We start from the raw sequence: 15,657 nt of genomic DNA on the forward strand, positions 1-15,657 counted from the left end.
ATTAGGTCAAGAACTTTTTATATACATATAAACTTGAAAAGGATTGACTGAAAAGAAAATATGGACAGGAAATTGGACCGGAACGTGTTTGTGTATAAAGAACTTTTATTAAATAACTTTTAAAATGTTTTGTTTTCCCTAAAGAAATTGCTGAAAGAAGAAAGTCTATTGTCTATTGGTACGTAAAGCACAATATTAGCTCCGAATGGATTCACTGACTAATAACAGTATTTATAGGCACCAGGCCAAAAGTTTCTTTATCAAGTCTAGTTTAGGCACTTCTTATGAGCCATTCAATAGCAGATACTGATATGAGGAGAGCAGTGAAATATAGTAGCGACTGAAATGTAACTGCAGTAATTAGAAGATAGCTCTTTATCTATACACAGCTGCCAGAAGTCCACATTAATTCTAAGAGGCTCTGTACCATAACATATACTAACAGTAAATGAGGTGAAGGAGGAAGACAAAACCATCAGATAAGTAACTGCAAATATTCTACCTGTTGCAAGACTTCCAATAAAACACATTTTTATTTATATAGGAAATACCAATACGTAAATCTTAGCTATTCAGACAAATGACATTTGTATTGGTTTCACATAAAAAGAGTAAATATTTTGCTGTTAGCTTTTTTGCTAAGAAACCTTCATCAGCCCCTGAGATTTTAAACATCAAGTGAGTTGTGTAATCAGGGTAGTTATTCTCACTTTTGAGTGTTTACATGTGTTTTTGACTGAGGACATATTTTTGGAGGATTGTGTTTATTAGAAATGTTATAGTTCTCCTGAGAAGTGACAAACAGATACATTAGGAAAACTGTTACACCTAGCTAGCAATTTATTTTACAGCTGATACCTGATGCTAAAAATGAGTGAAATAAGGACCATATGAAGCAAGTCTTGGGGGAAGTTACAATGCTTCAAGATCAAGCTTAACAACAACACAAAACTCTGATTTCCATAGGCAGAATATCTTTTATATTCTTCGGAGGGCACATTCTTGGGTCAGAGGAATCCACATGTTCTTGCTGCCTAGCTATTGCCAATCGCAAAGCAGATTGGATAAACAAGGTCTATATTTTAACAGACTCCATGTTCATGTTTTCTCTCAAAGTGATGAACTTTGCTAATGCTCTTCTATCACACATTTTTACAAAATCAGCTGTTGATTGTGGGGATGTATTAACTTCTCCACTCTGTTATCACTGGAATCCATGTAGCTTTTTTAACAGGTATACCCAATAGTATTATTGGACACTAATTACATGACCATCATTTTCTTAACTTATTCTGTACAACCTCTCCTCATGGATGACAATCCCTTTTTGTAGAAGGACATTAACTCTGCTATCAGTTCTAAACTTATCTTTTACCAGCTTTAGATAAAGATGAGCTCCCAATTTGCCATCAGCTAATATCTGAACAGGGATTCAAGTAAGGCGGGGGGGAGAGCACCAACCCCTCCTCCCCCTTCTGTAAAAGCAGAGGAAGCACTCCTACTTCTCTCCCGGGCTTCAGTAAGCAACATTCTTCCTGAATTTCCCCACATCCTTGGTTGGTATGCTGAGAGCACCCCCTCTCCTGTTTCAATCTACTTTAACCACTGAATAGGAATATTCCTTCACAAAAACATCCAGGGGTCTCATTCTCTAAATACTTGTCCACTATGATCTAGTCCTTTTCACTCTTCTCTCTTCTTGAAACCTTCTTCATCAGAATATATCTTCTACCCACCAGATATGCCTTGTTGCCAAACGCTGTGTCCTTTCGAGGTTTGGACTATCTTTATTTAGAAGTTTGTGGTTTATCAGATATCTCCAAAATTTCTCTGTGATTGTTGCTGGTGTTCCTTATACATTTCAACACCAGGACCCAACGAGAACATATAGGGATATTTCCTAATTTATTAAAATGAAAATGATTGTGAACTCTGGGGCAGGGATTATTTTTGTGTTCTGTGTTTGTACAGCGCCTATCACAATGGGCTTCTCATCCATGACTAGGGCTCCTAGGTCCTAGATAACACAAACAGTAAATAATAATACTAATGCTGCTGGACCAAGCTTTATTAAAAAACAACAATAAAATACCACAACACTCTGCATGATCACCATGGAGCACAAACAGTTTCTCAGTTATCTCATGAATCAACATAACATTAAACTATTTCCATGTTTAAAACTTTCTGCTTTATTCCCATGAATTCAAATGAAAAAGAATATAACAGGATATAACACCACCCCCTAGCTAAACACACAACCACATTAACTGACCATTTCTGGTTATGATCATCAACATGGAAATAGTTAACAATGTTGTCATTTAAGTGGTGATAACAGGCTTCCAGGCTAATCCCCTACTGAGTTGACTGGGGAAGCACACAGTTTTTTTGGTATTCTTGTTCCAGTCTGGCTGGCTGCTAACTCAAAAACACAGCCATATATCATTTTACATTGTGAAGGTTACCTTCATATCCAGAAGGGCCAGGACACTTTCTTCTTAAATAGATATGTAGATTCTAAAAAGCTTTGAACAAATCTGGGGAAAACCTATTCCACAAGAATCCATGGATTTTCCCCTCCCATGGATTAACTGTGTAACAAGTTAATTTGTAATTTACTGGCTACTACAAGGGTAATTGTCAGGTGGTTGTACCAGAAAAATGTACCATTCTATGTTTCATATTCAAAGTATACAAGAACACATTCCCGGCACTATTGTACTATGTACATAGAATCTCTGTGTTTTAGGGTTTTATATTGCTGTCCATCACTGCAGTATCTGAGCACCTTCCATGTAAAGTGAACAGCAATAGCGCAGTTCCTGGCAAGCTTCAGGGAGTCTCTGGCACATTTCCCTTTTGGGGACGAAAACTCTGCTTGGGGTAGGGTTTTGATATTCTGGTGATTACTACTTTCCAACTTATTTTGACCAGAAATGGGAGGTTGGAGACAGAACAGTAGTTGAAGTTCAAGGTTGACTGATAGCTTCTTGAGCCCTGGACAAACTATTGCATTTTTCAAGGAATCTGGTAGGTGTGCTCTGAAGGAGCCACTGACCATTTCCATTAGTACTGGCATCCAGCATGGATCTGTTTAACTCGTTGTGGCTGTAATATTTTCAGAGCGTCTTGACCTTTGGAATGTGTGATGGGGCCTAACTCAGTCAGGGGTGGTGAGGTGGATAATGCAATCTGGTCATGGGTAGAATTTCCTTTCCCAACTAGCTCCATATATATTCGGTTGATTTTAACAGCGAGGTACACTGACAGCTCTTCACAGTGATTGATGCTTGGGTCCAATGTCGGGGCTATGGAATCTGGGTTGATTAGCCAGTGCACTATGTTAAACAGCTCTGCTGGCCAGGATTCTGCTGTATTAAATGCAGAGTAGACAGCCTCTTGTGCTGTAGTGGCATAATCCTGTTAGAGTTGTGTCAGGCTGTCTGGAGGCACTCACAGTTGTGAGCCACTCCAGACAGCGTGACAATGAAGCAGAGATCCCCAGGGGTTACCCCTGCGTCCACCCTGAAAGATACTTTGAATTGACAGATCACTACAACTCTGTCACTCTTAGGATTCAGATGATCACTCATTTGTGTGCATATGTTTGCTTGCTTTAACCTGTAAATAACTCATTTCTTTTTCCTAGTTAATAAACCTTTAGGTAGTTTATTACAGGATTGGCTACAGGTCTTGTCGTTGATATGAGATCTAGGTTACCAGTTGATCTGGGGTTAGTGACTGGTCTCTTGGGACTGGAAGCAACCTGCCTGTGGTGTGATTTTTGGTGTAAGTGACCATTTGTTTTTTGTGCTGGTATGTTTCTTAGGGCTTGCTCCTTCAAGGTGCTGAGCATTCTGGACGTATCCAATAAAGCACTTAAGCACGTATCTAACTTTAAGCACATGAGTTTAAGAACATGTTAGACAAACACCTGTGAGGGATGGCCTACGTATACTAGATCCTGCCTCAGCGCAGGGGGATGAACTAGATGATCTCTCAAGTTCCTTTCCAGCCCTACATTTCTATGACTCTGTGAGGTATCCCCACTGAAGCCAACAGGACAACTCATGTGCTTAACTTTAACCACATGCTTATGTGCGTCACTGGATCATATCTGAGTGCTCAGCACATTGGAGGATGAAGCCCTCAGGGCACCTGTTCTGAATCCTGCCCAAAGATTTTAAATTTCCTAACTATTTTTTTAAAATGAAGTATTTAAAAATATTAATTTTGTACTGAAGAAAAAAAGTTAGGTAAGTGTCCGTTGTTACTAATTTTTATTACTCATATCTAAATATTCTTAGGTTATACAGAGAAAAGACATTCTGCTCAATGCTTTTCAAAGGGCTAAGGCTCTGTTTCTGCAAAACCTTATATGCTTGCATAATGCTTAATGATGCGAGTAGTTTTACTGCAGTAAAGACTACTCAGGTGAGTAAGCACTTGCAGTGGTAGACACTTGGAATCCTAGTCTTTGTCTACCCTGGGGACATTTCCCCAAAAATTCAAACTGCTTTAAAATCAAACTAGCTTGAAATTTTGGGAAACTGTCCACAGTGTAGACAGGGCCATAAAGATCCTAGTTAATGCTTACTCAGGCAAAAGAAGCTCAGGACTGTGTGACAATATAGGACAAAGAGGCTTTTGAAGAATTGTGTATATAAGCTTGCCTATGTTAGACCAAGAAAGTTCTGTAAGCCCCTTACTTTACTGTTCACGAATACACTCAAAATTAAAAAATAAAAGCAATTGAAAATGCAAAGGCAGGCAGGACTTACCAATGAGATACATGCCAATCCAATCCCCTGCATCTACTTCTTCCTTTATATCCCAATAGATCACTAGGTCCTGTGAGTGTCCTATGGAATAATACGAGCTGCTGACCATTAGAGTAGATCGGCTGTCTGAAGTGACCAGGTCAGTGTCACTGGTGGACCGTGGAATGGTTACCATCTCATGGGAGTTGTTCCTGATGTCCATGTTATGAAACTGGTCAGAGTTGTAGCTGTATCTGAGTGGTTCTTTACACCGGCGCCGATTCTGAGAGTTCCTAGATGGAGACGCCATGGCAGCCAGGCCTAGGAACCTGTTTTGGTAGAGATTCTGTGAAGGGGCAGAAAGGAAAGAATATTATTTAGAATGCACTTTGTTGAATTTTATATGCCAGCTTAGAAGGGGGGAAAAAGTTGCACTGGAATGAGAAAACAATGAATGAACACAGTCTCTTCATACATGACTGTGAAACAAGAGAAACAGAAATTTTTTCTGCAGGAGATGCATATCGTGTATCAAACTTTGTATTGATTAATCATGCCTATGGAGACAGCTGTAAATGCAAGATAGACAGGAGGTTCCCCTGTGCCACCAGGCTCTTCTGTAATAGGGATTTTGTGGAGAAACAGATGGTGGTTCATTTCTCTACACACCCATACATACATTCCAGGGCCAGGGGATGGGGCAAAGACTACTAGAGATCCACTCTCTTCTAAATTAATAGAAACACCATCCTCTTTCAGACACCATCAGCTAGATTCATCGCTGAGGTAATTTCCAGTGGAATTTACATAGGGATACATTTGAGCTCATGCTCCACATAAAGAACAATTTCCACCACTTTGAGACACCAGCCAGTGTTCAAAAAGAAATTCTCCTCCCAGATTGAGATCCAAAGTACTCCTGCCACAAAAAGGAATGACCCCTTCTGCCATAATGGATATGTATTAGTGGCAGAGTAAACGGAATTACTTCTCTCCATTAGCCTAACTCGAGTCAGATCAGCCACACTGTGAAATGACCCTTGAGCTGCTGCACCTACCATGGTGCTGCACTCATTCGTGTGCAGCACTAAGACTTCAGAGGGCACATCCCAGGGTTCCCAGCACTGCTGTAAGATGAGCTGCTTTTTGAATATTTTCCTAGTAACTGTGGGAGAGTGTGTCTGTCTTTTCTGGGCACACAGGAGAATTGTGGGAAGGCCTGGAGGACTACCAGCACTCCAGTGGCACTAGCTTGTGTCCAGACTGCAGAATGGTTGTGCTAGCAGCTGGCAAATTGTTCTCACTTGATTTTATCCTATACCTGGTCTCGGGCCTGCCAACCCAAGTGAAAAGCACCACCGCACTGGAATGAAGGGTTTGTGTGTGTGGACAGGACTCAGGACAGGGGCAACACTTGTGTTATAACTCAAGTTAAATCTGCAGTGAAGACAAGCCCAGTGTGAGACACTGCTTGTTGTTTTACTTTCAGACACCATTTGCTATTTCTCTTCACCCCCTCTCCCACAAAAGAAAGCAGCTCTGCCATTCAAATCACTCAGTCCCTCATATATTCCTCTCATTATCCACCTGTCTCCAGAAATGCTGTCCAGCTCTTCTGATACAACACCAGAGAGCTCTTTGCAGTTTCTTCTGCCATAAGAAGGGCCTTTTCACATGATCAGGAGACAAATCCATTTGAACTGAAATGCTTTAAGTTTAAGGGGAAAAAAACACGTTCTGTGAATAAAAGCAGTATTTTAATTCTGAATCCTATTCACAGCCTTGTACCATAGGTACAATACGGTATGAAAGATATTTTATTTACTAATAAGACAGACTACTTTCTTTGAATGACTGGAAAAACAGCAAGATAATTAATTATTAGTATTAGTATGGTGGTAGCACCTAGGTGCCCTAGTCATGGACAAGGACCCCATTGTGCTAGGTGTTGTACAAACACAGAACAAAAAAGACAGTCCCTGCCTCGAAGAGTTTGCAGTTTTATTGTTTATATAACACCCAAAGTATGATAATCCCTTTACATACCCTGCCCCCAAACACTTACAATATAGTGGCCCAATCCTGCAAACACTTATTACAGAGCATAGTGTTTAATACTATAATCAGTCACAGGCGTGGACACTACTCCTGATAGTAAGCGTTTGCAGGACTGGGCCCTAAATCTACAATACAGAAGGCAAAATAGAGGCAAAGGACAGGACTACAAAAGCAGGAGCAGAGGGAGGATGACAGTAACCCTAGACAAGTGGGCAGGAATGAAGGAATACAGAGAACAGTTTACTGGTTGCTTAGTCTCTTGGATTTTTTTATTTTTAAACAGTTGTATTCATTTATTTATGTTAACAGGAAGGTGTGTTCACTTCATAATGTAAAAACAGCCCTTACTGTGAGGATAACAACACCATTATACAGCAAGGCCAAAAAAGGACTTGGATCTAATTTTATTTATGAATGTGTAACTAGCAAATGCATCATTTCGCTATAAAAAAAGCTATAGTTTCTCACATGCAATAAACAATATTTTTAACCTATTGAGTAGTTCCTGGAAAGGTGATGATATTTACTAGGTTTCAGTCAATAAACTTAAACCCAATAAAGATTTCTGTCACTCACCGTAGGATCCATATGCTGTAACTATGGCACAACCTGAGACAATCACGTCTGTGATGGTGAGACACCAACACCAAGAGTTTCAAGCTCATTACGAGTGATGGCCAGAAAAATTCTGTTTCCCCAAATATGTTGAGGATTTGGAATTTGCATTTGTTCCTCATCAGGACAAAACTGAGACCTTTCAAAAACGTTGGCAGAAAAAAGAGAGTGATCCACCTACCCCAGAATAGCCAATAGACTAGTGGGTAGGGCATTCTGTTGGGATATGCAAAACCCAAGTGATAGTCAGCCTAATTCAGAGTAGGGATATTTATATGTCAGAGTAGGGACTTGAAGCTGGTTTTCCCATATCCCAGAGTCAGTCTCTTTCTTGCCCAAATAATATTTAATTGTTTATACAGAGGGAACAGTTCCAACCAGGGTTATTGAGAAAGAACCCCAGAATAGCTAGGCAGTCAGGGCACCCACCTGGGATGTTGGAGACCCAAGTTGAATTAGGCATAGCAGAGACTTTAGACTGGATCGTCCACATTCCAGGTAAGTACCCCAATCACCAGGCTATTAGCTGTTCACCAGTGTCCTAACTACTGGACTGTTCTGAGGTTTCTCTCTCACCAGAAATTCTATCCTGGATCTGAGAAACCTACCTGAAGAAAGTTTAGTTGAAACCGATATTTCCATGAAAAGTTTCAATTTTGGCAAATGGGAATTTTCCAACAACAAATATATTGGTGAAATATTCCCAATCAGCTCTACTCATTCTTCCAGATAAATATGCATCATTAGCATAAGCTAGCTAACTCATAATACATTAATCAATAGGTCTGTGGTTTCAAAGGCTATTTTATTTTTTGTGGCAAATTCCTCTAAGGAACAGTGGTTCTGCAGATACTTTTCATTTCTGAATTTTAATGGCTATATGGTATGCATTCTTACTCATTGTGTTCTTTCAAATGTAACACTAATAATACTTAATAAATGGATACTTTTTTTTCATCTTCAGTGTGGTTTTAACTATTATTTCTAGGGACAATTACAAATTCACCTATTTAAAAGAAAACCACCACTTCAAGAAACTGTGCAGCTATTTCCATATGTATCTATGTCACTAGAACTAGTTGTTACAGTTGAAAAATAGTTCTGAGATTAAAAAAGGAATCACTTTTCAGCATGTCACAGGTAACTATTAGGGTTTCAGTAATCTAATGACCCCACTTCCCTGTGACACACCACACGGAGGAAAGTGGAAATGCTGCTACTGGAGACATTTATAAGGAAACTGAGACTGTCTCAGAGAGATATAACAATGTACAACAGACTTCAAATGGGATGGAATCTCTTGTCTGAAACAGAATTTGCCCCACTAGGTACATATATCAAAGCTAGTATATATGTGCAATGGGGCAAATTAATGTGACTAGGACCTTTATTTTTCCATTTCCTGACCTTTGTGCATTTAAAAGTGTAGTTTTATTGTACATTAATGTATCCTATTGCATTTAACTTCACTGATGGGAATAATTGTACAAGTTAGAAGCAAAATGAAAGGGTTGGCCTTGTGGTCAATTGGCAAGGTTCTGTGCTGATGAGTGGGACTGATTCCTGACACAGGCATATTATTCCTCAGGCAGCAAAGACTAGGAATGCTACGGGGTGGTGCTCTCAACAGCTGCAAAGAAAATCAACAGCTCATGCCACTCAACAACCATCTTGCCTGCCAATCATGAGCACTCTTCATTGTCTCTGATGGGACTTTCAACCTATCCTCCTGGGCCACAATAGATAGTAACTAGAATTTTGGACTGAATGTTTAGGAGACAAATCCTGGGAGTTCAGCAAAGGAAGTGAGAAACTCCCCACCAAATATATATATATAAAGAAAACTAACTAGTATTATAGTTAGTTTTCTTTATGGCACATGCTGAAACATACATATGTTACACTTCCAAATAAAAGAATCTAAGAATTTAATTTTGTTCTTATGAAACTACTGATGTTACACCATTGCAAATAGCACTATGCAAAGATGACATTTTATTGTTCCTTAAGTGAGATCACTGCAAGGTTTTACATTGTAGACTATTTAATCCCGAGTTTCTAATAAACGTACATTCAGGACCTTTGCACTCATGCACACAGATATCCAATCATAAGTGCTCCAAATGAAACACTAGGAAGGCTTCTGCAGCAGAGCACAGCTAATATCAGAGATTAATTTGTTAATATTCCTCAGATTAGTAAAACAAGACCTATATCTTCTCACCAATTAGGCAACATAGTAAGTGAATGTAATGAGCAGTCATAGAAGCTTGGCTGCTATCACACAAGGACTGGAAAACATTGCAAATACTTTCCTTAAAAGATGTATTCTGGTGCATGATTAGAGGGTATTTGAGCAGTATGGCTAAAATATAAAATCTGTGAGGGATAACAATGCAGAAATAATAAAAGTGTCCTTACAGTATACTTTTAAACATAAAAAGTTTCTCTGTGTTCTTTCCAGAGTACAGAATGAAATACAGTAGGTGCTTGTTTGCAGCAACACCTTCTAATAGCAGCCGTCGCTTACGAGCAACATTTCCCCGGGGAACACTTTCCCTACTGTGAATTGTCGACACTCCCCATAACAGCAATAGCTGCTTAGGAGCAACATAGCAAAAGGGCATTGATATGTTGCTACTAATGAGCGTCTACTGTATTGAGACTAGAATTTGCTTAAGGGATGCTGGAAACTAATTTGAAGTCCAAAATTCCACTTTCAGTTCTATTCCCATTGAAGTCAATGACAAACCTCCCATTGACTTAGAACAAGGATCGGCAACCTTTGGCCTGTGGCCTGTCAGGGAAATCCGCTGGCGGGCCGGGACGGTTTGTTTACCTGCACTGTCCACAGCTTCGGACGATCACAGCTCCCACTGGCCGTGGTTCGCCGTTCCAGGCCAACGGGGGCTGCGGGAAGTGGCGCGGGCCTAGGGATGTGCTGGCCGCCACTTCCCTCAGCCCTCATTGGCCTGGAACGGCGAACCGTGGCCAGTGGAAGCTGCGATTGGCCGAACCTGCGGACGCTGCAGGTAAACAAACCGTCCCGGCACACCAGCAGATTTTTCTGATGGGCTGCATGCCAAAGGTTGCTGATCCCTGACTTAGAAGAATTGGGATCCAGTTCTAGACTATAGGAATATGGAAGGTGCTGTATTCCCAAAATGTCTGGCAAAAACTGGAATTCTCAACAATTTTCCTGTCAAAATGGGGAAATTCCCTACAACTTTCATTGCAAACTTTCCCCCAGTTTCCCACTGTGACATAGTATTCAACTCTCCCTCAGTATGAGAATATTCCATTATGAGAACATTCCAAATTGACCTCTGTGCCACACAAACCTTAGGTTACCTCATTTTTCATTTTTGTAAATGTTAGATTTAAAGTTCTGCATAATATAAATGAAGTTATTGATAATGGGTATAGCCATAAGGCGCACGTACGAGATTACTATAGCTAATATGATCATTGGTTAACAGTGTTACTCTTAGGGTGACCAGATGTCCCGATTTTATAGGGACAGTCCCGATTTTGGGGGCTTTTTCTTATATAGGCACCTATTACCCCCTCACCCCCGTCCCGATTTTTTACACTTGCTATCTGGTCACCCTAGTTACTCTTTAGCCTTTATGTAATCCTTGTAAGCAGAAGTTCAGAATGAGCTAGGTTTTCAAGAGTTGGGGGGTAAATTCTTTATGATCTTTAAAGCACTGGATTGAACCAGACACTTAGGCCTTGTTTAGACTAGGAAAATAAGTTTATTTTCTTAATCAGATTAGCTCAATTGAGCTAGCTGAAATCCATGGAAAATCCCTCTTATCACCAATGTAGACACACTTTTATACTTCATTTCAATTTTAGCTGCTCAAATGATAGTTTAAGAGGGAACTTTCAGATTATACTAAGTAATGTCCCTAGAAATGAGGGATATGTGAACAGTTTGTTACCTGTCCTAGTGTTGCTAACTCTTTCAATTTTATCACAAGTCTCATGATATATGGTGTTTTTCTTAAAACCTCAGCTGCTGGAATCAAGCAACTGCATACATATAATCTTTCATTTACCATGATCAACCCACTCCCTACCGCACCCCTCTCCCCCAATAAAACTCACACATACCATCAGTCTAATCACTTCAGTATATTAGATATTTTTAGTTCATTTTCTATTAGGTTGTGATTTCTGAAGCCATCATCAATTTTGGTAAATGCTACTGCTTTTGTATGAGCAACTCCCACTGAAGCTGTGGGAATTATGCACCAGTATTTGCTGGCAGAATTTGGCCCTTATTGCTCTAACCTTATACCATTAAATTAGGCTTGAATAAAGACTGGGCGTGGATGGGTCATTACACAAAGTAAAACCTATTTCCCCATGCTAATTTTTCCCCTACTGTTACTCACACCTTCTTGTCAACTGTTGGAAATGGGCCTTCCTGATTATCACTACAAAAGTTTTTTTTTTACTCCTGCTGATAATAGCCTACCTTAACTGATTACTCTAGTTATAGTTAGTATGGCAACACCCATTTTTTCATGTCCTCTGTGTATATATATCTTCCTACTGTATTTTCCACTGCATGCATCCGATGAAGTGGGTTTTAGCCCACAAAAGCTTATGCTCAAATAAGTTTGTTAGTCTCTAAGGTGCCACAAGTACTCCTCCTTCTTCTTACAAAAAGAAATACTGTAACCAAAGACATAAATATTTCAAAACTTGCCGCACAATCTCAAGAAATCATTTATAACTACATATGCGTAATAAAACAAGAGAAACAACAGACACGCAGGTAGATAAATCACATCTTACAAAGGCTGTGAATATAAGAGTACTATAAAACGGTTAGGGATAGAGCACAACTAAGTTAGTTACCTTGTAATTACCATACAAGATAGATAAAAGATGGGCTATATATTTTGAGACAACTTACAGGGACCTGATTTTCAAAGGGTGTGTGCTTAGCTCTTTCTGAAAAGTGCTAGGGTGTCTCAAGTTGAGCACTCAAAAACGGAGGCACACAAAATTACTGGTCACTTTTGAAAATTTAAGCCTTAGAAAGTAATGTTGGATGGCATATTAAATACAAATAAATATACATACGAGACTACAAGATCAGATATGGGACAATGGTAGAAAAGGAGGAACATACATTTTAAAAGGATGTGATCATGGACTATTTAAAAGTACAGTATCTAGTTATAGCAATGACATTCTTAGAAAAGAAACTTGATTCCAAGTGCTTCTTTCATATAGACAAGAACTATAGATGGTTGACAACCTGCAATTTGGGACTTTTGTTATACTATGGCACCAACCCCACTGTAATTTTTATTTAGCCTACTGGTTTGCCCACTGTATTAAAATTGTCTACTTCCATCACTTTGAGCTAGCTTGCAGTTTTGTGGAATTCACATTGCTGTTGTGAGTAACTTAACTGGAGTCTTAGAATGAATCTGTTGTGTGGGCAACACCTCTATACTGCGTACAGAGTCAGACATCTTTATTATACAGCTGGAACATGCACACTAAAATGGCCAAACATTACAGGTAACATGAGAATGTGCCCTTGAATTTTTTAGTGTTTTAGAACTAAAATCGGAACACTCTACCTACTAAGGATGAACTGGTAATGTACGCCCCCAATTAAATAAATGAATATGCTGGTACTCTTACATGACAATCATATTTCAATAATATAATCTTATTTGACTCCTATATATTTTTAAATACTGACTGGTTTTAAAGGGAAAAATGTTTGGGTCCTTTTGTTTGCTGTTTTATAATGCACAGTATAAAGAAAGTCTGCAATTTATTTATTTATTACTTAGCAATATGAGGAATGTGAAATCTGGTCTTCCCTATTTATTTTGGAAGGTTTGCTGGAGGTGTCAGAAATGTGGATTGTGAATTTATCAAAGCCCCAATGGTGCAATGTGCAATAACTATGACCTTAAGTGAAAAGGCAGTGAATATTCAATCTCTAATAAAGATGTCCTTAAACCTAAGTGTTTCTCTGGCCTGATTTACACTAGAAAATTAGGTCGGTTTAACTTCATCAGTCAGGAGTGTGAAAAATCCACACCCCTGAGTGGTGTAGTTAAACCAACCTAAGTCCCCATGTATGCAATGCTAGGTGGAAGAATTCTTCTGACCTAGCTAGCACCACTCAGGGAAGTGAATTACCTACTCATTGGCTTAAGTAGTGTCTATACTGAAGAGCTGCAGCTTTGCTGCTGTACCATTTTTTAAGCGTAGACAAGCCCTCAGTCTTAACTTAATAGATGTTAACAAACTATCAATAGAGTTTTAAACAGGCTGAATAAGACAATTACTCTTCCCGTGTTAATCAGGTTTTATTTCCTTGGTACTCATGGAGTCATAACCCTACCAATTCTCCCTCCACAAAAGCCTTCAAACTTAAACAAGACCTAAATTTCTAATGTAAGCGGAACAATATTTTAAATAAAAAATATGTTGGGGCCTTTAAAAAAAAAAAACAAGAACAAAAAAGGACACATAACCACTTTCCCCTTTGCAAGTGAATGTTTAAAGTAACAGCAGTAAAGTATTGCCTAAGGACTACACAGTAGAAAAGTCACAGAGATTGTGATGCCAAAGGTCAAATGTGTTATTTCACAATCTCTTTTTTTCCAAAGACAGTATTTTCAAACAGCTATTGCTTAAAAAAAGGTCCCTCTTGGGTGGTTTCTTTGATCTGTTGTTTGAAAGACACATCAATCTCAGTCTGAGAATTCTGTGAAAAACATGTGCATACCATATCAGTCATTTTGTTTTTTCAAAGTCTGATGTGTCTGATCAGCAGACTGCCTCTCCCAGCAGAGCCAGTTTTTCAGGGAACACTGCCTATCTATTGACTCATGTTTTCCCGAGGGAGTGGTTACAGCAGGATGCGGGTATTCTTTTCTTCTAGAGGTTGAGGAGGGAGAGCCCTTTAGTTTTGTTGACATTTTGTTGATGTAATTTTATGTTTATTTTTTATTATTTGTAGTCTGATAGTGTCTAGAAGCCCCAGCCACAACTGATGCCCTATTTTTCTAGGTGCTTTGCAAACACACACAAAAATAGAGTCATTATTTATTGCTATTTGTATTACCATCATGCCTAGGAGCCCCAGTCATGGGGCAATACCCCATTGTGCTAGGCGCTGTGCAAACACACACCAAAAAGTCCATCCCTGCCCCAAAAAGCTTACAATCTAAATATAAGGCAAGAGACAATAGATGGATACAGACATACTGGGGAACACAAGGAAACAATGAGACAATATTGGTCAGCATAATAGGCAGTGGTGTCAGCACACCAGCAGCCTAACTGTGGTCAAGTGTTTTGTAGGCATTTTGGCAAAAGGAGGGTTTTGAGGGCGGTTTTAAAGGTGAATAATGAGATGGCCCCTGTGACAGATATGGCAATTTTCTGCTATATCCTGGACAAACCTTACTGAATTAAGTTAAACTGTATGGAATTAAGTTTAAGAATCTTAGGAGTTCATTGTATTAAAAATGCAAATGTTTATGTGTTATTGTGGGATTGTATGTAACGTGTCTAGGAGATGTGACTAATTTAAAACCTGGCAAGCTTTGTGAGCTTCAAAGGACTCTTTGAAACAATGTGCTAGACAAACAAAGTTAAGTGGGATTCTTAGGAAATATTTGGGAGGCAGGGAAGGCAGCTTCTCACCTCTAGACCCATCCTTTTGAAGCTGCGCTCTGGAAAAACCCATTGCTGTTACATGAAGACCAGACCAGAGGCCCAAACTCACATATTCATGGGTGTGCTTGTTCTGAGCTGACAGCTGTTATGAACTTGTGACCATAGAAAAACCCCTTGGTGGGGTTTGAAGGACTGTTCACCAGTAGAGCCCTTGTTGGAGTCAAGAACTGATCTCTGGTAAACTTAACATCTGAGTAGGTTCTTTTATTGTTTTAATATGTTTTCTCTCTGATGCTTTTACCTTAAGAATAAATGTGCTTGATTAGACAGAGCTGTGGGATGCCTTATTACTGTGGTAATTACCCTGTCCATAGCCTTTGAAGAGAAAGCAAAATTGGCCTACTGAGCAGTCTGTATTCAAACATAGATACAGTGCCATCTACAAAAACACAGCAGGAATTCACAAGAAAAGCTGTGAACTAGTCTTGTGAAACTTGCAAGTCTCCAACTAAAAATGAATGCAGGGTACATGAGTGCAAACAAAATTCCA

General features: G+C 39.3%; 1 protein-coding gene across 1 annotated transcript in view; it reads right to left on the minus strand.

The window, feature by feature from the left end:
- The window catches only part of HECW1 (HECT, C2 and WW domain containing E3 ubiquitin protein ligase 1), a 283,590-nt gene extending 278,487 nt beyond the window's left edge, over positions 1 to 5,103 (minus strand). The window contains exon 1 of the mRNA XM_065398899.1: positions 4,785 to 5,103. Coding sequence (XP_065254971.1) covers positions 4,785 to 5,073 — 289 coding nt within the window. The 5' untranslated portion in view covers positions 5,074 to 5,103. The remainder of the gene's footprint in view (positions 1 to 4,784) is intronic.
- Between the last annotated feature and the right edge of the window lie 10,554 nt (positions 5,104 to 15,657).

The sequence above is a fragment of the Emys orbicularis genome, chromosome 2 (genome assembly GCF_028017835.1).
Source record: "Emys orbicularis isolate rEmyOrb1 chromosome 2, rEmyOrb1.hap1, whole genome shotgun sequence".
Taxonomy (NCBI): domain Eukaryota; kingdom Metazoa; phylum Chordata; order Testudines; family Emydidae; genus Emys; species Emys orbicularis.